The 25226-nt window shown below is 39.6% G+C and overlaps 1 protein-coding gene and 1 long non-coding RNA gene across 2 annotated transcripts in view; one reads left to right on the top strand and one right to left on the bottom strand.

Moving 5' to 3' along the window:
• The window catches only part of LOC126175097 (uncharacterized), a 103303-nt gene extending 98246 nt beyond the window's left edge, over positions 1–5057 (top strand). Inside the window, exon 2 of the long non-coding RNA XR_007535523.1 lies at positions 1694–5057. This is a non-coding gene — a long non-coding RNA (uncharacterized LOC126175097). The remainder of the gene's footprint in view (positions 1–1693) is intronic.
• LOC126175096 (chromatin-remodeling complex ATPase chain Iswi) overlaps positions 3358–25226 on the bottom strand; it is a 130538-nt gene continuing 108669 nt past the window's right edge. Inside the window, exons 15-20 of the mRNA XM_049921639.1 lie at positions 23855–23981; positions 18627–18740; positions 18399–18524; positions 18064–18315; positions 12468–12628; positions 3358–6433 (exon numbers count right to left, since the gene is read on the bottom strand). Of these exons, the coding sequence (XP_049777596.1) occupies positions 6100–6433; positions 12468–12628; positions 18064–18315; positions 18399–18524; positions 18627–18740; positions 23855–23981 (1114 nt within the window). The 3' untranslated portion in view covers positions 3358–6099. The remainder of the gene's footprint in view (positions 6434–12467; positions 12629–18063; positions 18316–18398; positions 18525–18626; positions 18741–23854; positions 23982–25226) is intronic.

Raw genomic sequence — 25226 nt, 5'->3', positions numbered from 1 at the left:
TATTCTAGAGCTGAACGCATCTGATATGTTGTTCATATCCCTCATGAATATTTCGTGCTTTCACTGCTGCTAAAATTCTAAGGATTAGTTCAGCAGAAAAATTTAATTTCGTTTGCAGTTGAACTGCTAAATAATTGAAAAGCCAACTTTGCATTCATTCTTTGGTAAGACGTAGGGTCCATATGGGACAAGTCCAAAGATTTTAATTTCTATAGACAGATGTATGCTATTTCTTGATTTTTTTGTACTACAACCTACTTTTATCGTGAAAATAGTTCCTTATACATTTTAATATGTGTGAATAGTCTGAAAAGGCCTGAAGTTTTTTATCCTGATTAACTGGATTTTGGATACTACATTTAACATTTCCTGGTAATTCCTAAGATTAATCCAAGCCTTTTTAATTGATTGTCTTCCATCATTTGTGAAACTATACAATTATCTGTATCAATATTTCAGCTAGGATATTACCAGACATTGCATTTTTGCTTGCATAAACAGCACTTTAACAAGCAAATCACCACCAAAATGTTTTACACACATGTACGATTCACTTGTTGATCGAATATCCTTCCTCGGAATTGCTTTAGCCCTGTTTTCAAAATCACTGGCGGTCTTTGGGGGTCTAAAAAGTGTCTACCTGTTGCAGATGACTTGTCATATCCTGATCGACGGCACAGCCACTAGCGCAGTTTTCTTTGTCAGAAGCAATAATTCAGTACACCACACAATTTATAGAAAGTCTACACACACACACACACACACACACACACACACACACACACACAAATATTAATCCACTGTTACTTTTTGATAAAAAATTCTTTATGGCACTTCTCCTTCTAAGCGCTATGGCGTTAGCAATGCTGGTAAATGGAGGAAGATGCAGCAGATTAAAAGTTTCTGCTGAGTGCATTCTCTTGTTTGGCCATATGTGTAGAGTACTTCCGCATGTTAGGAGGGGGGAGGAAGGGGGGGGGGATATACTGGCATGTGCAGAGTCAGCTGAAATGGACTGTCGGTAGTGTAACCTGCTAAGGCCGTCTGCCTATGAAGTATTTCTGTGTTGAATTTGTTATGCTGTAAAGTAGGCAAAGGTGTGTTCAACCCGAACATTTTGAACACTGCAGTGCTTTGTTAGGCATGGTTTTGTGCCCTTTACTTCTCCCACCTCTGAACAGACTTAATTAACCAGTTACAAGGGGACCTACAGTTAAAGATGTACTCCAAAACATGGTGGAACTTTTTTTTTTTTTTTTGTTGTGGTTTTTAGGGCGCAAAACTTCTATGGTCATTAGTGCCCAGCCCGTGACTTAAGACAGTAAAAAACCGAAATTGAAAACCAGCAGCAATGGGAACAAACTCATAAAATTGGAGAAACTAAAAGTAGAAAGAATGCTTAAAAATCCAGTACAGACAGGGGGTGGTTGTGCCAAAAAAAAAAAAAAACTTCAAATGACTGACGTCATTTCACTGTCACTAATAAACTGGAGAACGCGGTCGGCTGAGCGCGTGTCATCTGCTAAAATCGACGATAGATCAGGCGATAGCTGTAGACGGGAGCATAACGGATTAAAATAGGGGCATTCAATTAAAAGGTGTCTGACCGTCCACGGCTGAGAGCAGTGGGGACAGAGTGGAGGAGGATCACATGGTGGAACTTGATTTAGCATTTTTTTCCTCATTGTTGCAGATGAAAGAAGTGATACTTAACAGAAAAAACTGAAGAATCAATGGGGGATCAAACCGAAAACCTTTGGCTTTGAAGGTTGGAACTTAACCCACTGAAGGACATTTATGAAAAGGCCATAAGGGCTCTGAAGCCTGGAACTTATCCATTTTGGGAAATTTGTGTACAGTCTATTAATAAGTTATTTATCAAATAGAAAGTACATTGAGCTAAAGGAACTAACCATAGTCAAAGAATTTGGTACATCAAGTAAACACAGTTTATTTAAGTTACAAATAATTTATTGGCAAACAAATTTGTCTGTATGGCCTGCTTATTAGAATAATAATTCAGATAGAAATTTACTCTAATAATGCCTGTATCTATTCATCACTATGTCTTGTGCTTCCTCCCTCTTTCTGTTCAATGCAGTTAATGTTATCAGCTGTAATGAGTCCTGTATGTTCATTTGATCGATTAAGTGCAAAAGCCTAGAGTGTAGCTGGTCTGAAGTTTTTTATTAATATAAACAAAGCTGACAATTATAATTTGTTGTCATGCTACTCGATGTAAATCTTTCCCATTTATTTAAAACGTGTCTCAATATAACCGAGACTTTGACAGCAGACTGAATGGGAGCATTATTTCATGAGCTACTCTTCCAAACAAATTTACAGTTCCACAGTGTGCCTCATGATACCGATTGCACACACCTGCAACACATGCGAAGGGAGTGGTGGGCAGCGAACATTGCTCACATGGTTGCAGTGCTCTAGTAGGTCCCCTTGTTAGAGCAAAATGCAAACTAGTGCCATGACAATTTCGGTTTGGTGTTGGTCACATGTGCTACATGCTACACCCACTCAATTTTTTGTTCTCGTAGCCACTGACTATGCACTCTTCTGTATCCAGCACAATATTAGAGAAATTGTGTCATATGTGTATCAGCTAACGGTAACACAAGCACCAAAAGTGGGACAGTTTCAGTATCTTAACTGTTTCTAATCATGTTTCATGATCAACAATAATTGTCATTTGTTCTTTAAGAACAATATCTTTGATTGATATTCCTGAGTTACTGTTACTAATGGGAAAGTAGGTCTTCTCTAAGTATTTAAGGTGCGGAAAGCTACAGTTCACTAACTTTCTACAAAGACGTTTATAAATTCTGCTGCAAGGCATTTCAATAGACATCACAGTAAAGCATCTTGTTTTAAAGTCATTCAACACACACTATGGAGCAACATGCTCAACAAACTCAAAGTCGAAAAGTGTGGTTAAAACTAGTGTGAGACCGAGGGCGTAAGCAATGCAATATACGTTGCACAATTAATAAAAGGTACTTATAAGGAATTGTCAATCTCTCTGAGAGAAAAATGGTACAAGTATTTATAAAAAGCAATACAACAATTTAATAGAAAATGTGTAGAAAATCACAATTTGTACCATAGACTGCTGGATGTGCTTGTGCTTGTTAAATAAATAATGCCTAAAGTAAGGATGAGAACAAAAAGTACAAAAGTAAAACAAAATCAGAAAAAAACAAGCATTAAACTACACACTGAATATTGCATCTCCAATATTTGCACAATTTGCAATTAAAATAAATATGGACAACACAAAAGTAACAACATTTACTGGATGACAAGAAGTCTCCTAAACTCTAACAAATTGGAGGGTTCTGGTGGAAGTAAATGAAGAAAACATTGTACAGTGGGAAGCATGCAGAGCTTTCATGAATGTTTTGGAGTGTCTTCTACTCATAATTTAGTCATTTCACTGCAATTGGTTAGTGACCATTACCAAACTGTTAAGAGAATATTTGTAGACTGCAAATCTAAGTTATTTATATGAATGCAGAAACGAGACAAAAGATGACATTTATTAGACACACAGGTATAAAACTGTAATCACCAATAAAAAAATATTCTCAAATTATTGAAGTGTTTTAACTTAATTACTTGCACTTCAATTTCTAGATCTTTACTACATTTTATATATTTATAATTCTTCAAAGCATCTGCTCACTTGCTCCCCAGCTAAACAAGGAGAAATACAGTAAGGAAAGATATCTCAATGATGAGCTGAAGTGTTTTCGTGTATTCTAGTGTAGCGTTTCAACCTCAGACAGCAGTATTTATGGGAGAACTTATCAAAACACATAATGACCAAATGCTACAACACCGATAAAACATTGTATGATGCAGTTACATTTACAATCTGAATTCCACACAACTTACTGCATGGAGAGCACCACTTACAAAGGCTGCCATATGCATGTTCAAAAACAACTATATGCAACTTATCAACAGCATATACCAGATATTCAATGCAAATCATTATAAATCATAAATTGATTGATGCATGTTCATATGTGGATACACAAAAAAGAAATATTTTTTAATAATTTTACAACAATCATGAGTCAACTGAAAAACATTTGTTTCCTAACTAAAAGTAGTATTGTAACAGTATGTTTTTAAATGATAAACAGAAGCCAGAAAACTATCTGCATCTGTTATTTAACTAAATATGATTGTTGCATGATAAAATTCAATTTATCAATACCCATGGTGCTGCAGTACACACACTACCTTCAATCTACATAAGGACTGTAGCAGTAGCTCCCATATTCTCAACAAATTTCATACCAACTGATTGGCACACAATATCAAAATAGACCCATATAATTAAAAGGACCTTCATAAAGAATAAATTATTTTCCTTTATTTGCTCCATGCTGTTTGAAAATTGTAGCAAAGTAAAGGAATACATGCAAAGGATTCCCACTTTGTGCAGGGATTAGCAGTTGGCTCTCAAATAAATGTAATGTAGTGTGCTTATTTAGGCAGAAATACCCATTATTGTATTGTGCAACCAATCAGTGGAAATATGCAGTCATAAAGTGGAATGATCACACACAATTAGTTGAAGGAAAGGCAGATGCCAGAAGAAGCCTAAGGACATGTAACTCACCCTTGAAGATGCAGCTTACAAATCCATTAACTCATCGATTTTGGGTACTGCTCAGCAGTCTGGGAACTTTAACAGGTAGGATTAATAAACAATACCTAAAGAAGAGCAGCTCTTTGTGTCAGATTCATTTAGTGAGGACAAGATTGTCATGTAGATGATCATACAACTTCAGTGGCAAACACTACAGGAGTGGCCTTTTGCATCATTGAGAGGTCTATTGTAAATCATAAGGTGTATATTCCAAAAAGAGAGTCAAGCAACATATCTTGTGAAATGACCCTGACAATAAAATCTTAACCTCATTAAGAGTCTTATCAACAGTGTTTCTTATTGCACACCACTTATGACCATCTGCCACACACTCAAGTTGGCATGATGCAGAGTACACAGGTAGATGTATTAAGGACCGTAATTTCATCCAAAAGCATGTAAAGCTTTAGAATACTATGTGTACTTTGCAAAACAAGCTACATTAAATACTGTTCATACAACAAAAACTGGACGATGTTACTAATAATCATTAAGTCCCAAAGTTAAAAAAGTAAAATAAGACAGGCAAAAGTGATGGAGATGATAATGCCTACAATATCGACACCACGCACTTGCACAAGGATCCAAAAAGAAAGCATAAACACCATTCTATCCGGAACTCTTCAATGATTGTGTAATGACGGTCGCCAGTACAGTTAAGATTGTTACCATATCTCATCTTTTATTAGATTTATTATTAGCGTGGACTCTCAAATACGGCCACACTATGATATGGCCCTACTTACCCATTCTACAGCAATGTAATTACTTTTGGCAGGGATTCATTCGGATTTAATCCTCTATACTTATGCCCTCCCAAACAGAAAGAGAAAGAAAGAGAGAAAAAGAGAAAGAGAGAGAGAGAGAGAGAGAGAGAGAGAGAGAGAGAGAGTCAAATGAATGAAAAGACTTTTAAAGGCAATGTAGCTGATATTGGCTTGTGTCAGTTTTGTGAGACTTCAAAATCAATTCACTGAACACAAGATATTTAATAATAGTTTAAGTACAATACTTTAAAGAATAAAACCAGGAAGTGGAATGTACATGGGAAACAGAAAACTGAGCTTACAACCATCTTCAATCCATCACAAATGTAAATAAACTGCTTTTTGCCATAAATGCAGTGGCTCTGTAAGTGGCAGTCCTCCATCTTTCCTCACTGACAGCAACACTCAGTTCAAAAACTGTCTCAATATCACTGACAGCGAAGCACGAACAAACTGCTCAAAGAACTTATGACGTGCATCTAATGAACGTCGAGTCTGAGAAAGAAATAACACCACACAGACAGGAAAGAGCTATGTCGAGCAGCACTGTGAGACGGTCTAAAACTCCGGTCCCGTGCAAATGTCTACGGGGCACTGTTCGTGAAGCAGGATGGGAGTCCGTCCGACGTTCCCCCACCACTGCCAGTGTGACACCTATCACTTCTCTTTCTTCTTCTTTCGGCTGGCCTTGCCGTCCGGAGTCGAGCTGCCGTCGCCTTTGCGCTTCTGCCCACTGCTGGGCATCACCGGCTTGCCCTGGCCCGCCCCCATACCGGCACCAGGCACACCCCCGACACTGCCACCCCCGCCAGCTCCGCCTCCTCCTGCTCCGCCTCCTCGGGGTCCCCTCTTCTTTTTCTCCGCACGTTCTTTTTCCTCGAGTTCCTGGTTTTCACGTTCTATAAGTGTTATTAACGTGTTACACCGCCGCTGTAGTTCCATCGCCGTGCGGGATTTTATAAACCAGTCAAAGCGGAACTGTGGTGCTGACCTGTGAGAGTGCACAGAAAATTAAATTTTAGTGCTAAGTTATATGTTAAAAATTAATTTACAAATTTATTACAGAAAATGCATTTTTGAATTCCCGTTGCTCAAAATATCTACATTTACATCCGAACCCTGCAAACAACTATGAAGTGTATGGTAGAGAGTACTTCCCACTGTACTACATATTAGGGTTGCTAGCCATTCTATTTTCTTATGGAGCTCCCAAAGAATGACTGCCTGAATATGTCTGTACCTGCAAAAATTATTTCAATCTTGTCTTCATGATCTCTATGTGATATATAGCAGAGACTGTAATGTATCCCTAGGTTCGTCACTTAATACCGACTCCTTGTACATCGTAAGTGACCATCTGCACTGCCCTTCATTTTGATAGTCCTATTTGGTACGGGTACCACATGCCCGAGCAATAATCTAGGATTAGGTGCAAGAATGTTTTGTAAGCCATTTCCCTTGTAGACTGACTGCACTTTCCCAATCACTGGAATGATCAAGAGTGACACTGGACCCCGGACGACAAGTATTATCTGTTCCAATGTGCTCCGTACTATGCAGCTGATTGCAGCCTGTTACTTTACTGGTTACCACAGCAGTCTCTTAAACATGTCGAATGGTGCTCCCAGGTACAAAAAATGAGAGCACAAAGTGATCCTTTAATCTTCATTGCCATTTACTTAAGGGATACATACCATTATTCTCACATTTGAACTCCTGACAATTAACAAACAACTACCATTTGCGCCCGCTCCTTCAAGACACACGACACAACAAGCTTCCCTACAGGCGAAGGGAGTTAAATTGACTGTCTCAACTTCAACGAGGCACAGCACCTCAAGATTTTATTTGGAGCTGACGGTCAGCGCCCAGCATCAGTGTCCTAAAGCAGTACAATGCAATTGTCTACAAAACTCTGAAACAAAGAATATTTGAATATTTAAAGATCTCTGAGCACATGTTAGTAATAAGTATTTCAGGCAAAGTAACAGCTCCCTGTAGATGAGTTCATAGCATAAAAGTCTAGGAATTGCGAAGTCATTGGTTTGAGGTTCGCTACTGTTAACTTTTTTTGCACTTCCATTTCAATTCTATACTGATTATCAAATGAAAGTGTTAATTACCAAATACAGAACCATAATTTTTTAATAAAAATATTTTTACTTTGAATTAATAATCGTGTTTTGTAGTGTTGTGAGAGAAAAACTGGAATAAACACTACTGGTTGCCTGAAGCTAACTCAACGCCTCAAACTTCTGTCGTGTTGAAATTATGCTCAATAAGATACCCGCAATGAATAAAAATACTAGAAATTTAGTGTCCAGTACTCTTGAAATCAGCCCATGCAAAATGCTTCTAGCACCATGTGCCAATGTTTATAAAATGCAGTCATTTTTTAACAATATGCTGCAGCACTATTTTTTCTGTTAAAGGAAGAAACTGTTGAGCCTCAATACATACAACATTGTAAGTAACACTGTATCCTAAGCGTTATGTGTTGCAGTTCCGAGAATTGATTACGACGAAGGAAACAACCACATTTGTCTTTGAGGCTTGGATGTATACACTGCGAGAAGTGATACATCAACTAACACTTACTTTTGGGTGCCTTACTTGCAATATCATAGCACTGAGCCATATTTTGTCTCTTGTGACAACTCTATTATGTGCCCAGTTGTACCACTTTTGGATTTATAAAACACTTCTCGGTATATTGGTGAACGGCAAAATTTTATGGTAGAGCTGACCTTTATAAATTACAGACATTGGCTGTAGAGATTGTTTACTTCACAACTGCATTTTCTGTTTTATGTTTGTCATCAAATGGTGGTGCTTCAATACGCGTCAAATTTTAAAATCTTCCAACATGCATATGTGATATTGTCAGAACTGAATCTTTTCACTGTCAGAATCTAGTAGTATTGAATGAGTGAGAAGCTCTGTACATCGTGAAATGACGTAAATTACACGAACTACTCCCAATGTTAACATCATTAACACAAATAGCAATACACACTGCTCACATGTAAACAGTGTGTAAGAACATTGATTTATTATAATTTGTGTTAACGATGTTAACATTGGCAATATTTCATGCAATTCACATCATTTCACAGTGCACAGAGCTTCTCGCTCATTCAATACTGCTATATTCATTCAGTAAAAATTGACCAGGTGCGAGTGGGACTTGTGCACTGAGGGCTCCGTACAAACTGAATTATGTATCTAGACAGTCCATTCATTCTGGGAACTGAGAATCTCAACAGTTTTTGTCTGTTATCGACACTGATCCTGGCAAGATATTGGTTCCAGGGATTCCCAGACACCTGAAAATGTTTCTATTTAAAGTCCGAAGTCAGATAACAAATGCCAAAAGAAATATTTTTTCATATTATGTAATTACAAATTAACAATTACCAGATATTTTCCTTTGGTTGTGGTGTGAAACCACACTTCTTTGCAAATTTCAAGATTCTAGGTTAATGGAAAGTACACTGTAGGTTTAGATGAGCAAGTTTGCTAGTATCCAGATATATGAGACAATGATTGCATTGATTTAGGAGCTTCATTTTAACATTGCCAAGTGCCCGTAATCTTTAATATGTGGCACAAATTTCAACTTTATATCTCCACCCGTTCCTGAGAAAAAGGGTTTTGAAAAGACAGACAGACAAATACTTGACCCTATTAGGGTTCTGTTTTTAGTGCCTGAGGTATGGACCCCAAAAAAGGCCCAGTTCTGGCGATTACACGTACAGGTCACAAGATTTTCAAGTCTGAAAGGTGTTTAAGTAAAATATTTGTCAGTACCACTTGATAACAGCCTTAAGGCTGAAACTGCAATTGCAAAACAAATAATCTCTACAGTCAATGCCGCACGTTATGCCCTTTATAAAATTGCTGGGTAGCTTCTTCTTCATATACGTGATGGAGGCAGGGATGTTCAGTTTCCTTTTTGCCTCAGATTGGCCACTGTAGCAACTAAGTGAAGATACACCAAGGGCAACACTTAGGACCTATTTTACTCTCATGAAGAAGAGTATCGCTTCAGTCTGTGTGCATACATCATAGATCCATGTAACTTGAAAAGGTCTTTGGAACCATGTAGTTCCATTTGAAGAATGGATAAAGACTGAAGATGAATGGGTAAGCTGGTACCCTTTGCATGGTAGGACTGTAACACACTTGCTCAGTGTCATTTTACTCTTACTTGTGGGTTTTACCATCCAAGGACAGCAAACATAAAAAAGCCAAGAAATTGAAAAATCAAGCTTCATACAATTTCAGCAGAATATAGATCCTATGGCAAAAACACTATTAATGTACAGTTTACTAAAGAGAGATACCCAAAACAGCTGTATAAAAGATAACTAACTGCAACATGAAACTGCCATTAATAACAACACAACAACAAACAAAGGAAGTCCACACTGAATACAACCACAAGAAGAGAGAAACTTGTATGTACTAGGCAGTAGCAGACACAAACACGAAAAAATGGAACATATCTGTTAGATTTTTAACCAACAGTTTCTTTGTTCATACAATAGTAGGAGACAGTGGGATACTTGATGTGTGCCATGCTTTGCCACTGTGCAGCATTCAGTGTGAGTTAGAAAGCTAATTGCTGTCTACAGGTACGAATGGCCACAACCAAATGATAGGTGATCTCAAACTCTTACACTGAACATGTTGCATCCTACAAAACCCATGACTTAAAACAGCTGTTTCACAACTCGTTCCCACTGGATTATGAAAGTCACATGTGGTAAATGACACCTTATGTGTTACATGATTCCATCAAGGTAGCTTATGTGCTTCCAAAGGTGTCTGACTCCTCGACTTGTTTGTGCAAGCCAACATCAGAAGCTGATTTAAATCACACACCTATTTCACGTGAGTGCTATCACATTCGGCAAGGCACCACATGTAAGATACTACATAATTTTCTCACTAGTACCTCTACTGTCCTTGGATCAGAAAATTCAATTTACCAAATGCTCATGGACTTTTTAACAGATTGTAACCTGCACTCATAATTAAGAGTATTTTCACAGAGCTAACGGACTGCATGCTCTGCATGTCTTTACACCTTTTTTAAAAAAATCGTCAGCTGCACCATGTGTACAGTACAGTGCTGGTTCCCCCCCCCCCCAAAAACCCTCATATATCGATATTTAATGTGTGTGTGTGTGTGTGTGTGTGTGTGTGTGTGTGTGTGTGTGTGTGTGCAGGGGGGGGGGGGGGGGGGGGGGGCTGCATGCATCTCACCAGAAGTTAGTGAGATGTCTTTGATGGTGGTTCATGAAGTGCCAAGCAAATGGAAAAGGATTTCTGCTGTCCATGCATACATTAATGACTTAGCAGATACCACTGTCATTCTTTCAGCATATTTCAGATGATATTCTACAGGTAAAAAATTACAGTAATACCCAGCTAGACCTCGACAAAATACGAGTCCCTTCCACTGGGCGTTTTCTCATTACAAGACCCTCTCCATCTGCATTGTTTGATGCCGTCACATCAGTGTCATCCGTAAAAATGAACTCAAGAGCTGGATGTACTCCTAAGAAGATGCACATAGGGAAGGAGTAGAGTGTCACAGAAACGTTTACCAGTTAGTGTGCCGTATTTAAAGAATTGGTCAGTAGGCCTATATGACGTGCCTCCCCACTGTAATACCTGGACCACCCAAATGATCACATTTGACAATGTTCCTGGGAGTATTACGTGTTCCCACCTATCGCAATATGAAGGTACGTCCAGAATCACTAGGTAGATTGAATCGGGTCTCATCCAAGAAAAGCATGCGACCGCTCTCCTCGATGGGCCATACTCTTGCACCTTCGCAAACGGTGCCACCGATGTGCAGGTGTTAATATATTGGTCATTTGGCAAAGAGACCATCCCCATGCAGTCAATATGCCACTGTGGAGCGTGAAATTGCATGCCTGGCAGTCCTGAAATCTAACTGCACCTGCTGACTGATGTGGGCCCCTCCTTGCCTACTGCACAATGTAGAATCATCTGCTATTGTAGTTCACTACCTCCTCTACATCAGGTGGCAGTGCCTGCAGTTTGGAGTGGCCCCAGTGCATGTGAAACAATGCTGTGAGCAATACCAAACACCTGGGCTACACTTGTCGCACTTTGTCGTTCTTCCAGTTTCCCAATGATTCTTCCCCATATGAAGTTATCCAAACGCTGTCTCCTGGCCATGTTGTAATGAAGAACACAACAACGGTACGCCATAACTGCTGACTGGCTGACAGACATTGTCTTTTCCTGTTCCTTTAAACGCTTCATGTTGCGGGGGGGCAGCCCCATTTGGCGCCATAGTCACACTGACCTCATGCCATGAGACATGATATGTGACTGTAAATGCTTGTATGACCCATACTTGAATACTTTGAAAGGCATGTGACCCATATCAAGTAAGACTACAAGAGGACATCAAGTAAATAAACAGCACAGTGAGAATGGTAACATGCCTAGCTAGTGTGTGTAACAGAAATGTTGAAAAAATCCTAAATTTTGGAACACTTCTGACAAGAACCTCCCTAGCAAACTTCGAAAACTCTGTTTCAGGGCAGAAAGTATAAATACTTTCTGGCCCCTACGTATCTATTTCACAGAGATAAAATCAAGCACAAATCTTGCACAAGAGAGTTAACCAATTTTTGTTCTCATGCTCCATCTGCAAATGGAACTGGAAATCATCCTACTTTATGGTAAAATAATAACTCATTCTGCTACACACTCCACAGAGTACAGATTTAAATATGCCTGTATGCCACATGTTACTCATCTGCAGGTCATGAGCTGTTTGAACTATTTTTTGCATTGCACTTCCACTACCTCAGTATCATTACTTTTCTTTTCTTCATGAACAAGCCTCTGGATCTGAAAGTAAGTGTTTTTATTTATTTATTTATTTATTTTTTTTTTTTTTTGTAAACCATATGATTTGCTGATCACTGCTGCTACCTGGGAAGAGAATAGGCATCACCACACACAGTCCTTACCTGACAGCAGCTCGAAGTTCTTCATAAACGTTTTCTTTGTCAAAACCCAACTTATGAAGCATACACACTAGGAATCTATCTTCCTCTTCAGTGTAATTCTTTCCTTTATTGGTACCATAGGCAATACGGAGTTGGTGGAATGGAGCACGGTATCTTGCCATCTGCAAATGAAATCTGATTATGATTACTCCTTCTTACAATAGTACACAACCTACAATGCTTTAGTGGCCAACTATCCTAAATGTCAGGGAAGAACCAACTATGTATTAAGTATGTATCATTACATATTTACAGAAGCACAGAGCTTATTTTTTAAAGAAATTAGTCAAGCCTGTTCATGAAACTATTTTGCCAAAACTCAAGATATGTACGCCAATCTTAAATTTCCTTCAATTACAGGCAAGTACAAAAATTATATGAGTAATGAAAGAGAGTGTGTGTGTGTGTGTGTGTGTGTGTGTGTGCACGTGTGCGCGCACACGTTTTGTTGCTAGGTAGTAATGGTCGGTAACCACAATAATCTGACAGAAATAACCATGCTGAGAATATGAAAGCTAATGGTCATAGGACACTACAGAGTAAACCTGAAAATTAACCCTTGAGCGGGTGCACCATGTCTGAAGTGCATCAACCGCAAATAACATAGTCTTGTACCATACCATTGTTGTTTTACAATTGTGTGCCAATACCAATTCCTTCATTATTGCTTTAGCTAATACTATGATATGTTGTGCTGTCATAAGGCCAAGTGAACAGCAGTAATATAAAATAAACAGTGAGCCAGTTGAGAAAAAATTTATGATCAGTCCAAGAAAATGCTCCAAAGTCAGAGTTGGCAGCACAATCCCAAAATGAGGCAAATGTCTACACAATAAATAGTAGTTGAATAAGTGTTTGGCTGGGATCTGATGCAACTGCACTGTGCAATGCTGCAAGTGGATCACTACTGTGGGTAACAGTCGTACGCAGCAACACACTGACAAAAATGAAACTTTATTTTATTACTATTTAATTGAATAGTGATGTAGCTCATATAAGTCTATTTTACTGTTGTCTCATTAAACTAAGATTAAAACTGTGAATTAGTTCATGTAGATTTATCCTGGTGACACAAGCGACAGCTATTCTGTACACATGTACAAAGTACACCATGCACCCACTCATGTTCCAAAAATTGGGATGCCCAGTTGAGGGTTAAAGACATGAAAAAAAATTGCAAGAAAAAGAACAGAATCAAATTGGAAAGCAGCAAAGAAAAAGTAGGAGGAAGTGTGTGGAGAGGGAGAGGCAGAGGCCGAGGGAGAAGGCTGCTACAAAATTGCCACTGTAAAAATGGATAAAAGATATAGAAAACATTAAGTAGGATGGAGATAAAACAGAATAGGATTACCGAGTGTGAAATTAACAACAAATGGAAAGGAGAAAATGTATGAAGTTGGTTCAAGAAGTACCAATGTATGAAGATGGATGTCACTGCTAATTCAAGTTAGTGTTACTGTTAGTGATGGCGCGCACACACAAAAAAATGGTGTTGGTATCCAGTTTAGTAAGCTGTAATATACAGTTATTGCAAAGATGGAAAAACTGCAAATTTGTTAGTGACATCCTTATCGGTTTTAGATGAAAAACGTGCGAGAAAATGAAAGCACAATTGGATGTTTTTCCATCAATGACAAGGGATAAATATCTACTCAATGAGTGCATACATGGATGGAATAAAGATTGTCCAGGACACCCAGAAAGCGTGGTTACCAAACTCCGAATTCCATAACATGATTCTCTCTCATCACTAAATAAAAGTATGCTAATGTGCTAGCCATAGGTGCATCCACGGGAGCAGCAGTTTGTATTTCACTTGTTAAGTTGGGAATGAAAACACTGTTAGCTTGATGGATGCCATGACTGCTGCAGATAAGCATGCAGCAGACACATATTTCATCTTTCAAGTTATTTTGGAACAGTTAAAGCAAGAAGGGCATTGTACACACAGAGAGATATTGGAAAACTTCAACAAAACAATGAAGACACATGGCTGTGTTTGGTGAAGAAGTAAGTGCTGTTTCACCATGACAATCCACCTGGAGTCGTTGTCACAAAACTGCGTGAACTACTGCTGTCTCCCATCCCTCCTGTCCGCACAATCTGGCTCCTTAGGATTTTTCTTGATCCCAAACACTTGGTTCACAAATTATGGATTCCACTCAAATGAGATGATTATTGTTGAGACAGACACATACACTGCCCAACAAAAAATGGAAGCCACAGAAGATATGGTGAGATGTCAATGTAACTTTGCATCCATACAAACCATCATCGGGTATGTAAATGATTAGAGTTGCAATTTTCTGTGACAGGTAGAACAGTCACCAAAGTGCATTAGTGTTATTATCAGGTCTGACAGGGTATATAACGAGCATGAACAGTGTCAGATGTTGAGTGATTTACTGTGAAGGACACGAGGATGCCATGTGTCAATGTGAGACAAAGTTATCAGCACCTGGCAAGAGTTTGAAAGGGGGCTCATTGTAGATCTCCATTTGGCTGGCCGTTCGAATTATGCAGTATCCAGATTTGTAAGACATTCGAATGTGACCATGGCTCAATGTTGGACAGCACGGAAACTTGAGGGCGGACACATTTGTCATCAAGCTTCCAGCTGACCACGTCTGCACATGACAAAGGAGGATTGTCGCACTGTGCACCAATCACATTGTAACCCCTTCACCTGCCAACCAAAGATGAGTAATGGACTTCCTGCTACATTCTGTGTCATGCAGCATCACTGGTCAGAGACTGGCAGCAGCTCGACTAGAGAATTATCATCCACAGTGTAGGCTGTTGTTAAGATTACAACACAAAGGGCTGCATTTAGAGTAGTGCCATGACTGGGAACTATAGACAGCTGATGAATGGCATCACACTGAGTTCAGTGATGAATCACAGTTCCGCACTATCCCAAGTGACAATCATTGACAAGTATGGCAGAGGTCTGAGAGGAGGACCCATTCTCCCAATGGCAGAGCAGTATTATTCCTAGTGTCATGGTGGGGGGTGCCATTGGGTATGGCTTCACAGCACGGCTGGTGGTGACTGAGTAAATTCTGACGGCACAACGGTACGTCACAGACATTCTGCATCTTCATTTCTTATGTCTCAGGTGACGGTGCCATGGTGCGACTTTTCAGCAGGACAATGCTAATGCACATGTGGCACAAATCTTCATGAACTGGGTACTTGACATTGATGTAGTACAGTGCCCAGCAAGATCCCCATTTCAGTTCCCGATGGAACATGGGACCGGCTTGGGCGTCAACAAAGTACCAGTGCCAGTAGCTCATGCCTCAAAGACCAGTCACAACAGTTGTGGGCCAAAATTGCCTAAGGAAAGCATACAACAGCTTTAGGACATTCTTCCTGAACGAATCAGTGCGGACATCCGGGCTAGAGGGGGTGAAACGTCATACTGATAAGTGGGCTCATACTGCCAAATTCTTTGTAAATGTAACTTGATACTGTAATCAAAAGAATAACATCACATACGCTCCACAGTCTGTGAAGTGTCATTTCATTTCTTCCTCCCCTTCTGGGTGTTTCACTTTTCTCTCTCAGGGACTGTATTTAAGGCAATGACAATTTCTACCTCTTGCATATGTAAAAAAAAAAAAAAAAACAGAAGAGACACTGGGAAAAAGCGCACACCTCTAAAATAGGAATGCAGTGGGAAAAAACTGTTTTTAGGAAAAAAAGAGGCATTTTCAAGCCTAACAAGGTGAGAATGCAGGTGGCATGAATAAAATGGTAACTGAGGTCCAGTTGCTACTTTCTCAGTCTAGAGGCGCTTTTGATGAAAAGTGGAGCAGTGGCAGAAAATAAAGTGAATCACAAAACAGATTCTCATTATATGTTATGTTCCAGACCAAATATCCTGCAGTATGCAGGGTTCTGGGTACTTGTTTCAGCACTTGCGGGGTCTGCACGGTTACTGTGAGTCAGTGACATGGGAGTAGCTGTAAGGTCAACACACAAGCTGAACCCAGTCAAATAACAGAGTTAATACGTGAAATTTACAAAATATAACTCTTTCTCAGTATTTAATATATGACAAAACTGAGCACGGTGTATGATACATGTGAAATATTGTCAGTATGTAATAATTCCATTAACAAAGAAGACAGCTGCAGGCAGGTGCGCATATTACTGAACCAAAATACTAAAATGAAGCATTTCAAAGAAGAATGGAAAAACTGATAGAAGCTGACCTGGTGGAATATATGTTTGGTTTTATAAGAAATATAGGAATGTGAGGCAACATTGACCCCACAACTTTTCCTAGAATGTAGGTCTGAGATAAACAAAGCCACATTTATAACACTTTTGGTTTAGAAAAAACTTTTGATAATGCTGGCTCAAATGGAATCTTCAAAATTATAAATTTATCTGAGGTAAAATACAGAGAATGAAAATCAATAAAAGTAAAACACAAGTAATGGAGTGTAACTTAATTAAGTCAGGCCATACTGTGAAATCAGAAATTAATAGCTTTAGATGAGTTTCACTATTTGGGGTCTGAAGTAAAGAGGACATAAAACAGAGAACAGCAATTATAAGAAAGGCTTTCTGAAAAAGGGAACTATGTGATGTAAACATTATTCAAAGATTAGACCTCAGGCCTGTTCCAAATGTCTGTCTTCTGCCTATAAAGCAGTACAAGGATTTACTATCCTTGGACGCGTGATCAGCATGTCACCAATTCTTCAAGCCATTGTTTCCAGTAGATGAATCTTTTAATGCCACTGCTTCTTTATCCGAACAGCTCTTCATTTGGCCTCATGAGGCTAAGTGGACCCCATTCCAGACATTCTTAAAGAGGGGGGGGGGGGGGGAAGAGTGGGGAGGGGGAGAATGAGTGGGGAGTGGCGCGGGGGGGGGGGGGGAGAGGGAGAGAGAGGTGGTACTGGGAATCAAACCGAGGTCTTTCGATCCCAAAGGCAGAGATGCTAACCATTCAGCTATGGAGGGGATCCAGAGAAATATATGAACATGCAGAAGTGTTTACTGAAAGTATTCATCTGGAGTGTAGTCTTCTATGGAAATAAAACGTGGATTGTAAACTGTTGAGTCAAGAAGAGAATAGAAGCTCTTGAAATGTGTTACAGAAGAATGCTGAAGTTCAGAGCTCCTGCACCAACAAGGAATAATTACTTTGGTAATGGAAGCAGAGAGTGGACTGGGAGGGGGGGAGGGTATGTGGGGGGGAGACCAAGGCTTGAATACAATATGCAGGTTCAACTGGATGCAGGGTGCAGCAGTCACCCAGAGATCAACGAACTTGCACAGAATAGACCAGCATTGGCTGCTGCATCACAAGTTTTTGGACTGAACGCTACAGTAAAAATACAGTCGAATCTTTTAATGCCCACCACTTCGCTTTCTCGTATTTTTACTTACTGAATCCAGGCATTTACGACCACTGAGATTAGAAAGATTGTACCATGAAGAGAATGTAAACAAAGGTGTATTTCCTTCAAAGTACTGATAATACAATGCAGTGTTCAGTAGATTACACAGTATGTGGGAATACAAATTTATGAATTACCTTTGCATCTAGAGCCTTCTTGATGCTGGCACGCCGTTGTATTTTAGCTTCTCCTCTATCAATTTGCGCCATAATCCTGTCAATATCCTGCAACTCGTGACACCGTTCCCAGAATACTTGACTGTACTCCAAAACCTCCTCCGCAGTCTTTCCTTCGACTTCTTTTGATATGTTCTCTATATCATCTCTCCCGTATTTTTCATTCGCTTTAATGAATTGGTTGAAATCTCGTTTGGTCCAGTTTGTGAATCCCTGTAGCAATTGTAAATTGGTTTATTTTTTGCCGTAGTGTCAACCTAGGCTACTTATCAGTGGGATAAAACCAAGCACTTTACCTGTGTAAGAAGTTTCTCTTTCTCCATTATTTCTTCTTCTGTTAGTGGCTGTGCCTCATCTATTTTCCTCTGCTCTTCTTTCTGGATGCGTGAGGCATCTGATCCTAATTCTGGATTTTTTGGAACCTTTCAGGAGTTGCACCAAAATTTAATTAATGAAACACCAATTCAAGTAGCAACTACTGTGTAGAAAAATGTTCAAGCAATGAGTTATGGGTATTTACTTACTTTGTAACCAACTGTTTTCCTAAAGTAATAGATTTCTTGATCTAATAATTCAAAGAGACGTGGTGGGAAAAACTGGAAGTCTTGCACAATTGGCTGCTTTGGAGGCCGAGGAGCCTAAGGACACAAGAAAGAAACAGTTGTTGCTTGGTGAACAATTTTATATTTAGGAACAAAAACCCCAAGTACTGGAAACAGCATACCTTTGGATGTCCAACCATGTCTACATCCATAGACTTCTGATGCCTTCTCCTATTTTTATGCATACAATCCATTACTACATACATTAAAAAAAGTGAACTGTGATATGTTCCACAATGCCCTTTTGGGAGGGGGGGGGGGGGGGTTACACACACGATGTAACAAAAGCAATGGCAAGTTTCATAAATACCCTAATAAATTACAACTGTGACACAATTTCACAAATATGCTGCGACCGGAAGATGCCTGTGAACTCTCCAGTAATTTACAATCTGCTGTGCCTCAATTTTAAGGCACACAAGTAACAATTCTCAACTGTACCCACATGGGCTGAGTGAGGCAATAGCACAAGGAGCTGAGGAGTGAACTTTAAATGTTATGATACGTGTGGGAACTTTGAAGGCTGTAATACATGTGGATTTACATACATTTATACATAAAGTGAAAGTCAGCACCATTACAAGAAACTAAGTACACCAACTTAATTAAGATTATTTTTAATTCTGCATTTAGTTAATAGTGGTGTAATTAAACCCTTCAACTGACAATATTTCTCTCAACAAACATTAATTCCCAATAGCCATTCTAAAACCACTGAGAGTTTTAACACTTTTTAACTCACTGTACTGCTCTTAGTTGTCTAGTAATTAAGCACAGTCATCAGCATCCACCTTTAAAATGTATTGTGTCACCAAATGACACACACATTGATAACTATTTTGCTTCTGAAAAATAATGGACAATGCAGGTTGTCAGTTCACTTTTAGGAAAAATTAAAAGTAAGTTTATACTGATTGACATAGAAACAAAATAGTATTTTAGGCTCTAGGAGGACTTCATTGGTTATGAACAGTATCCTTTTCCTTTACTAAAATATATATAGAAAGAAAAATACCATATGGGAAAAATATATTAAAAAAAGATGCTGTGACTTACCAAACGGGAAAGCGCTGGTAAATAGACACAATAAAAAACACACAAACACACACACAAATATCAAGCTTTCGCAACCCACAGTTGCTTCATCAGGAAAGAGGGAAGGAGAGGGAAAGACGAAAGGATGTGGGTTTTAAGGGAGAGGGTAAGGAGTCATTCCAATCCCGGGAGCGGAAAGACTTACCTTGGGGGGGAAAAAAGGACAGGTATACACTAGCGTGCGCACGCACACACACACACACACACACACACACACACACACACACACACACACACAAACAGACATATGTAAAGGCAAAGAGTTTGGGCTTTTTTTGACAGATGTGTGAAGCTGGCCATTGGACAGATGGAGGTCAACGTCGAGGAAAGTGGCATGGGATTTGGAGTCGGACCAGGTGAATCTGATGGAGCCAAAGGAGTTGAGGCTGGAGAGGAAATTCTGGAGTTCTTCTTCACTGTGAGTCCAGATCATGAAGATTTCATCAATAAATCTGTACCAAACTTTGGGTTGGCAGGCCTGGGTAACCAAGAAGGCTTCCTCTAAGCGACCCATAAATAGGTTGGCGTACAAGGGGGCCATCCTGGTACCCAAGGCTGTTCCCTTTAATTGTTGGTATGTCTGGCCTTCAAAAGTGAAGAAGTTGTGAGTTAGGATGAAGCTGGCTAAGGTAATGAGGAAAGAGTTTTAGGTAGGGTGGCAGGTGATCGGCGTCAAAGGAAATGCTCCATCGCAGCGAGGCCCTGGACGTGCGGGATATTTGTGTATAAGGAAATGGCATCAATAGTTACAAGGATGGTTTCCGGGGGTAACAGATTGGGTAAGGATTCCAGGCGTTCGAGAAAGTGGTTGGTGTCTTTGATGAAGGATGGGAGACTGCCTGTAATGGGTTGAAGGTGTTGAGCTACGTAGGCAGAGATACGTTTTGTGGGGGCTTGGTAAGCAGCTACAATGGGGCAGCCAGGATGATTGAGTTTGTGAATTTTAGGAAGTAGGTAGAAGGTAGGGGTGCGGGGTGTCGGTGGGGTCAGGAGGTTGATGGAGTCAGGTGAAAGGTTTTGTAGGGGGCCTAAGGTTCTGAGGATTCCTGGGCATCAGGAATGGGATTACCTTGGCAAACTTTGTATGTAGTGCTGTCTGAAAGCTGACGCAGTCCCTCAGCCACATACTCCCGACGACCAAGTACCACGGTCGTGGAACCCTTGTCTACCGGAAGAATGACGATGGATCGGTCAGCCTTCAGATCACGGATAGCCTGGGCTCCAGCTGTGGGGATGTTGGGAGTAGGCTTAAGGTTTTTCAAGAAGGATTGAGAGGCAAGGCTGGAAGTGAGAAATTCCTGGAAGGTTTGGAGAAGGTGATTTTGAGGAAGAGGAGGTGGGTCCCGCTGTGACGGAGGACGGAACAGTTCCAGGCAGGGTTCAATTTGGATAGTGTCTTGGGGACTTGGATCATTAGGAGTAGGATTAGGATTATTTTTCTTCATGGCAAAGTGATATTTCCAGCAGAGAGTACGATTGTAGGACAGTAAATCTTTGACGAGGGCTGTTTGGGTTGAATCTGGGAGTAGGGCTGAAAGTGAGGCCTTTGGATAGGACAGAGGTTTCGGACTGGGAGAGAGGTTTGGAAGAAAGGTTAATTACTGAATTGGGGTGTTGTGGTTCCAGATTGTGTTGATTAGAATTTTGAGGTTTTGGGGGGAGTGGAGCTGGAAGTGGGAGATTGAGTAGATGGGAGAGACTGGGTCTGTGTGCAATGAGAGGAGGTTGAGGTTTGCTGGAAAGGTTGTGGAGGGCGAGCGAGTTGCCTTTCTGGACGTGGGAAACCAGGAGACTGAATAGCTTTTTGAGGTGGAGGGTGGCATGCAGTTCTAATTTGCGGCTGGCCTGTAGGAGGATGCTCTGAACAGCCAGTGTGGATGTGGGAGAGAAAAGATTGAGGACTTTTATTAAGGATAGGAGTTGACGGGTGTGTTCATTGGCTGAGTTGATGTGTACGTGAAGGATTAGGTGGGTGAGGGCTATGGATTGTTCAGTTTGGAACTGGTATAGGGACTGATGGAAAGACGGGTTACAGCCAGAGATGGGAACTTTAAGTGTGAGGGCTTTGGGGGTAATGCCAAATGTCAGACAAGCCTGAGTAAATAAAATATGTGAGCGTAATCTGGCTACAGTGAAGGCATGTTTGTGGAGGGAATGTAAATAAAACTTAATGGGGTTGTTGTGAGGGTGACATGGTATTAGAATGTGGAAAGTGTAACATGAGGCTCAAATGAAAATAAAAATATGTGGGAAGAGATAAAGGTGAACTAGAAAGCAACTCTAGATTCTCTCTTGTACTTTTAAGGCAATATCAAGTAAAAGGTCAAAGTATGAGCAGACCTAAAAACTTTAGTTGAGACTAAACTCTTTGCCTTTACATATGTCTGCTTGTGTCTGTGTGTGTGCGGATGGATATGTGTGTGCGTGCGAGTGTCTCCCCCCCCCCCCCCCCCCCCCCAAGGTAAGTCTTTCCGCTCCTGGGATTGGAATGACTCCTTATCCTCTCCCTTAAAAACCACATCCTTTCGTCTTTCCCTCTCCTTCCCTCTTTCCTGATGAAGCATCCGTGGGTTGCGTAAGCTCGAAATTTGTGTGTGTGTTTGTGTTTGTTATTGTGTCTACCAACATACCAATGCTTTCGTTTGGTAAGTTATATATTCCTCCCCCTTTTAATGCAGAAGGGGGGGGGGGGAGGATGTCACTACGGTAATTCTCTCTCGTACTTTTAAGGCAATATCAAGTAAAAGGTCAAAGTATGAGCAGACTTAAAAACTTTAGTTGAGACTAGCCAAACTGTACTTTCAGTATAATGGTTCAAGTGAACATTTTTGATACCTGCTGTGTTGTGACCACGGAAAAAAAAAAAAAAAAAGGGAGGTGCTCCTGTTGTTGACCTGCCCTGAATAGTTATGAGACACAGTGTGTCAATCAAACTGTTAAGAAATTTGAGTGTTCACAGACTGACATTATCTTCAATCAACTGTTTGTATTTTGGTTTGTTAGCACTAACATTAAAGCTAAAAAAGAGAAATCACAAATGAGATGGTTTGAGATTATAAATTAGAAATATGCTGCAAATAAACTGAAATTTGTTCCCAATAAATTACCTACCATTTTAACATAAATAACCTTCATAGTTCATGGAGTAATGTAATTGCAGAAGATCTACACACAAACCTGTAGCTTATTTATAATTGTTTTACACATTTACATGAAATTACAAACCAAACTGGATGAGTAAAATGTTACAGGCAGTATGAGAACTTTACTCGGATGAGAAAGTGAAACTGAAGACAGGAATGATGGAAAGTTGTGTTTAATCTTTTAAAAAGAAATAAGAACTGTGTGTGTGATGTTTGTTAATTTTATGGGCTTAAAGAGATCTGGCTTTTGTCCTTTGTTTTCCAAATGGAGGACTCAAGAACTGTACATGTTAGCTATGTCCTTATTTCAGTATATGTGGTCATATATTGCAGTGCACTTCACTTCATTACTCTCAATCACAAGAGCTGCACACGTCATGTGTGCTTCATATCGTCTGCTTCAACTTTCTAGATATGCATCGCTTTCTGTAAATTATTTTAGTTCTAATAATGAAACCAGAATTATAAACTACCAAACATCACAGAAGTTCACATACTGATAACTGATGAATCAAACTCTATTTAACTTTTTGCTGTATCACATTAAAAGAACGTGTCACACGTAAGGAAGAAACCACATGTAATACGGTCAAAATACTTGCTCCTGCTTCTGAAACGATGAGAAGCAAACAGAAATTTTATGTAAAATACTCAAATTTGGAAGCACCATACCTGAATTACTTTCATATTTAGTTTTTAGGTGAAACGTTTTAACCCTTTAAGCATGTGACACCAACATTGGAATGAAGCAACAACTTCTTTTGTTACATAATTGTTAACAGTGAAATCCTAGTATTAAGTTACCACAATATTAATATGGTCCCTAAAAGAACATATTTCCTTAGTATAGTATAAGCACACCCCAATAAATATGGGTCATGAATAGGGGAAAAAAGAAGTTCAAACACTTGCCTTGGGAGCTTTAGGCTCAGACACTCTAAGAGCTTCTCTGAAGTATGCATCCACAGCATAGTTAGCCTTCCTCTCTCTTTTTGGTGGTTCGATCCAACTTCCAATTCCCAAAACTTTTTGTTTTTCTCTGAAATATAAAAACATTTAGTCTCCAAAAAATACGTAAAGAATATACAGAAATCGTCTTAAAACAAATCATTTCGCATATATTTGTATATCTTGCTCACCAACAGAGGAGAATACAAATTAACAAAAATATATCTGTGGCCAGTACAAATGATCACAAACTTATGAACCTATATATCGAAATGATTGAACATGTTTTAGTGGGAAGAGCTTCAAATTAGGAGCCACAGTGGAGCTTCAAATTACAAGCCACAGTGTAGGACTCTCAGTTTGATACTGTGTGACTATAAAACAGTGGACAGCATTTGGAGGCCATCTGCTCTTTCCATTGTTACAATGTTCAAGTAATGACACAACCACATGGTAGAATGTTTCATTTTTGTTGCAGGTATGATCCTTGCTTAAGTAAGTAATAAATAGATTATACATTACACCAGAATGTGTCCATTGTCACACAGTACGTTAGATGTTCCAGTTACAATGCAGACTCAGAGTAACTTCACAGAAGTACAAATTCACATCAAGCTCCTGTACGACAAGTTACAGAAGACAGGAAACACAGTGATGCAGACAGAAGTGCCTGACTAAGTATTAACACTAGAAAAATTAACTGATGTGCAAGCTTCCCACAAAGTCTGAATGACAATTGTATAATGACCCTGGTCTCTTCACTGACAGTGCTTACAAAGCACTGTACAAGCATTTAAAGATGCAGTTCTACACAGTTCTTGTTCTCCACATGCTGTTACATGAAAATAACAGAAAAAGTATAGCTCTCTGTCAATGGTTCACACTTTATCTGTAATTCCAGGTGGGGAAAAGGTCAATGATTCATTTTGGTCTGAAGAGGTACAGTTCCAACTAACTGTATATGCAAAGGAACAAAACTCATATTTGGGCTACAGGAAATCCAAATCCACTGTAAGAGTACCCATTTCATGCACAAAAGATTAGTGTTTGGTGTGGAATGCTGTGCAGGTCAATCATCACATATTTTAACGGGACAGTGGGTCTAATCTACAGATCATGTAATAATTTTAAACTGTATAGCTGAAAACCTGCTCCGTACACATGGGTTGAACAGGAGTTAGGCGCAAATTTTTCTCTGTTTGAAAATCTTTGCGGCCGCTTATTTAGTACATCAAATTCTGCACAGAAATTAGTCATCTTACATTTAAAATCTAGTCAGTTGCCGTGATTCATTTCTGACTATATCACTATTAGGCATAAGAATAATACGAATATA

Source organism: Schistocerca cancellata, chromosome 3 (genome assembly GCF_023864275.1).
Source record: "Schistocerca cancellata isolate TAMUIC-IGC-003103 chromosome 3, iqSchCanc2.1, whole genome shotgun sequence".
NCBI classification, from domain to species: Eukaryota; Metazoa; Arthropoda; class Insecta; order Orthoptera; family Acrididae; genus Schistocerca; species Schistocerca cancellata.
This window is presented reverse-complemented; position numbering and strand designations above follow the sequence as displayed.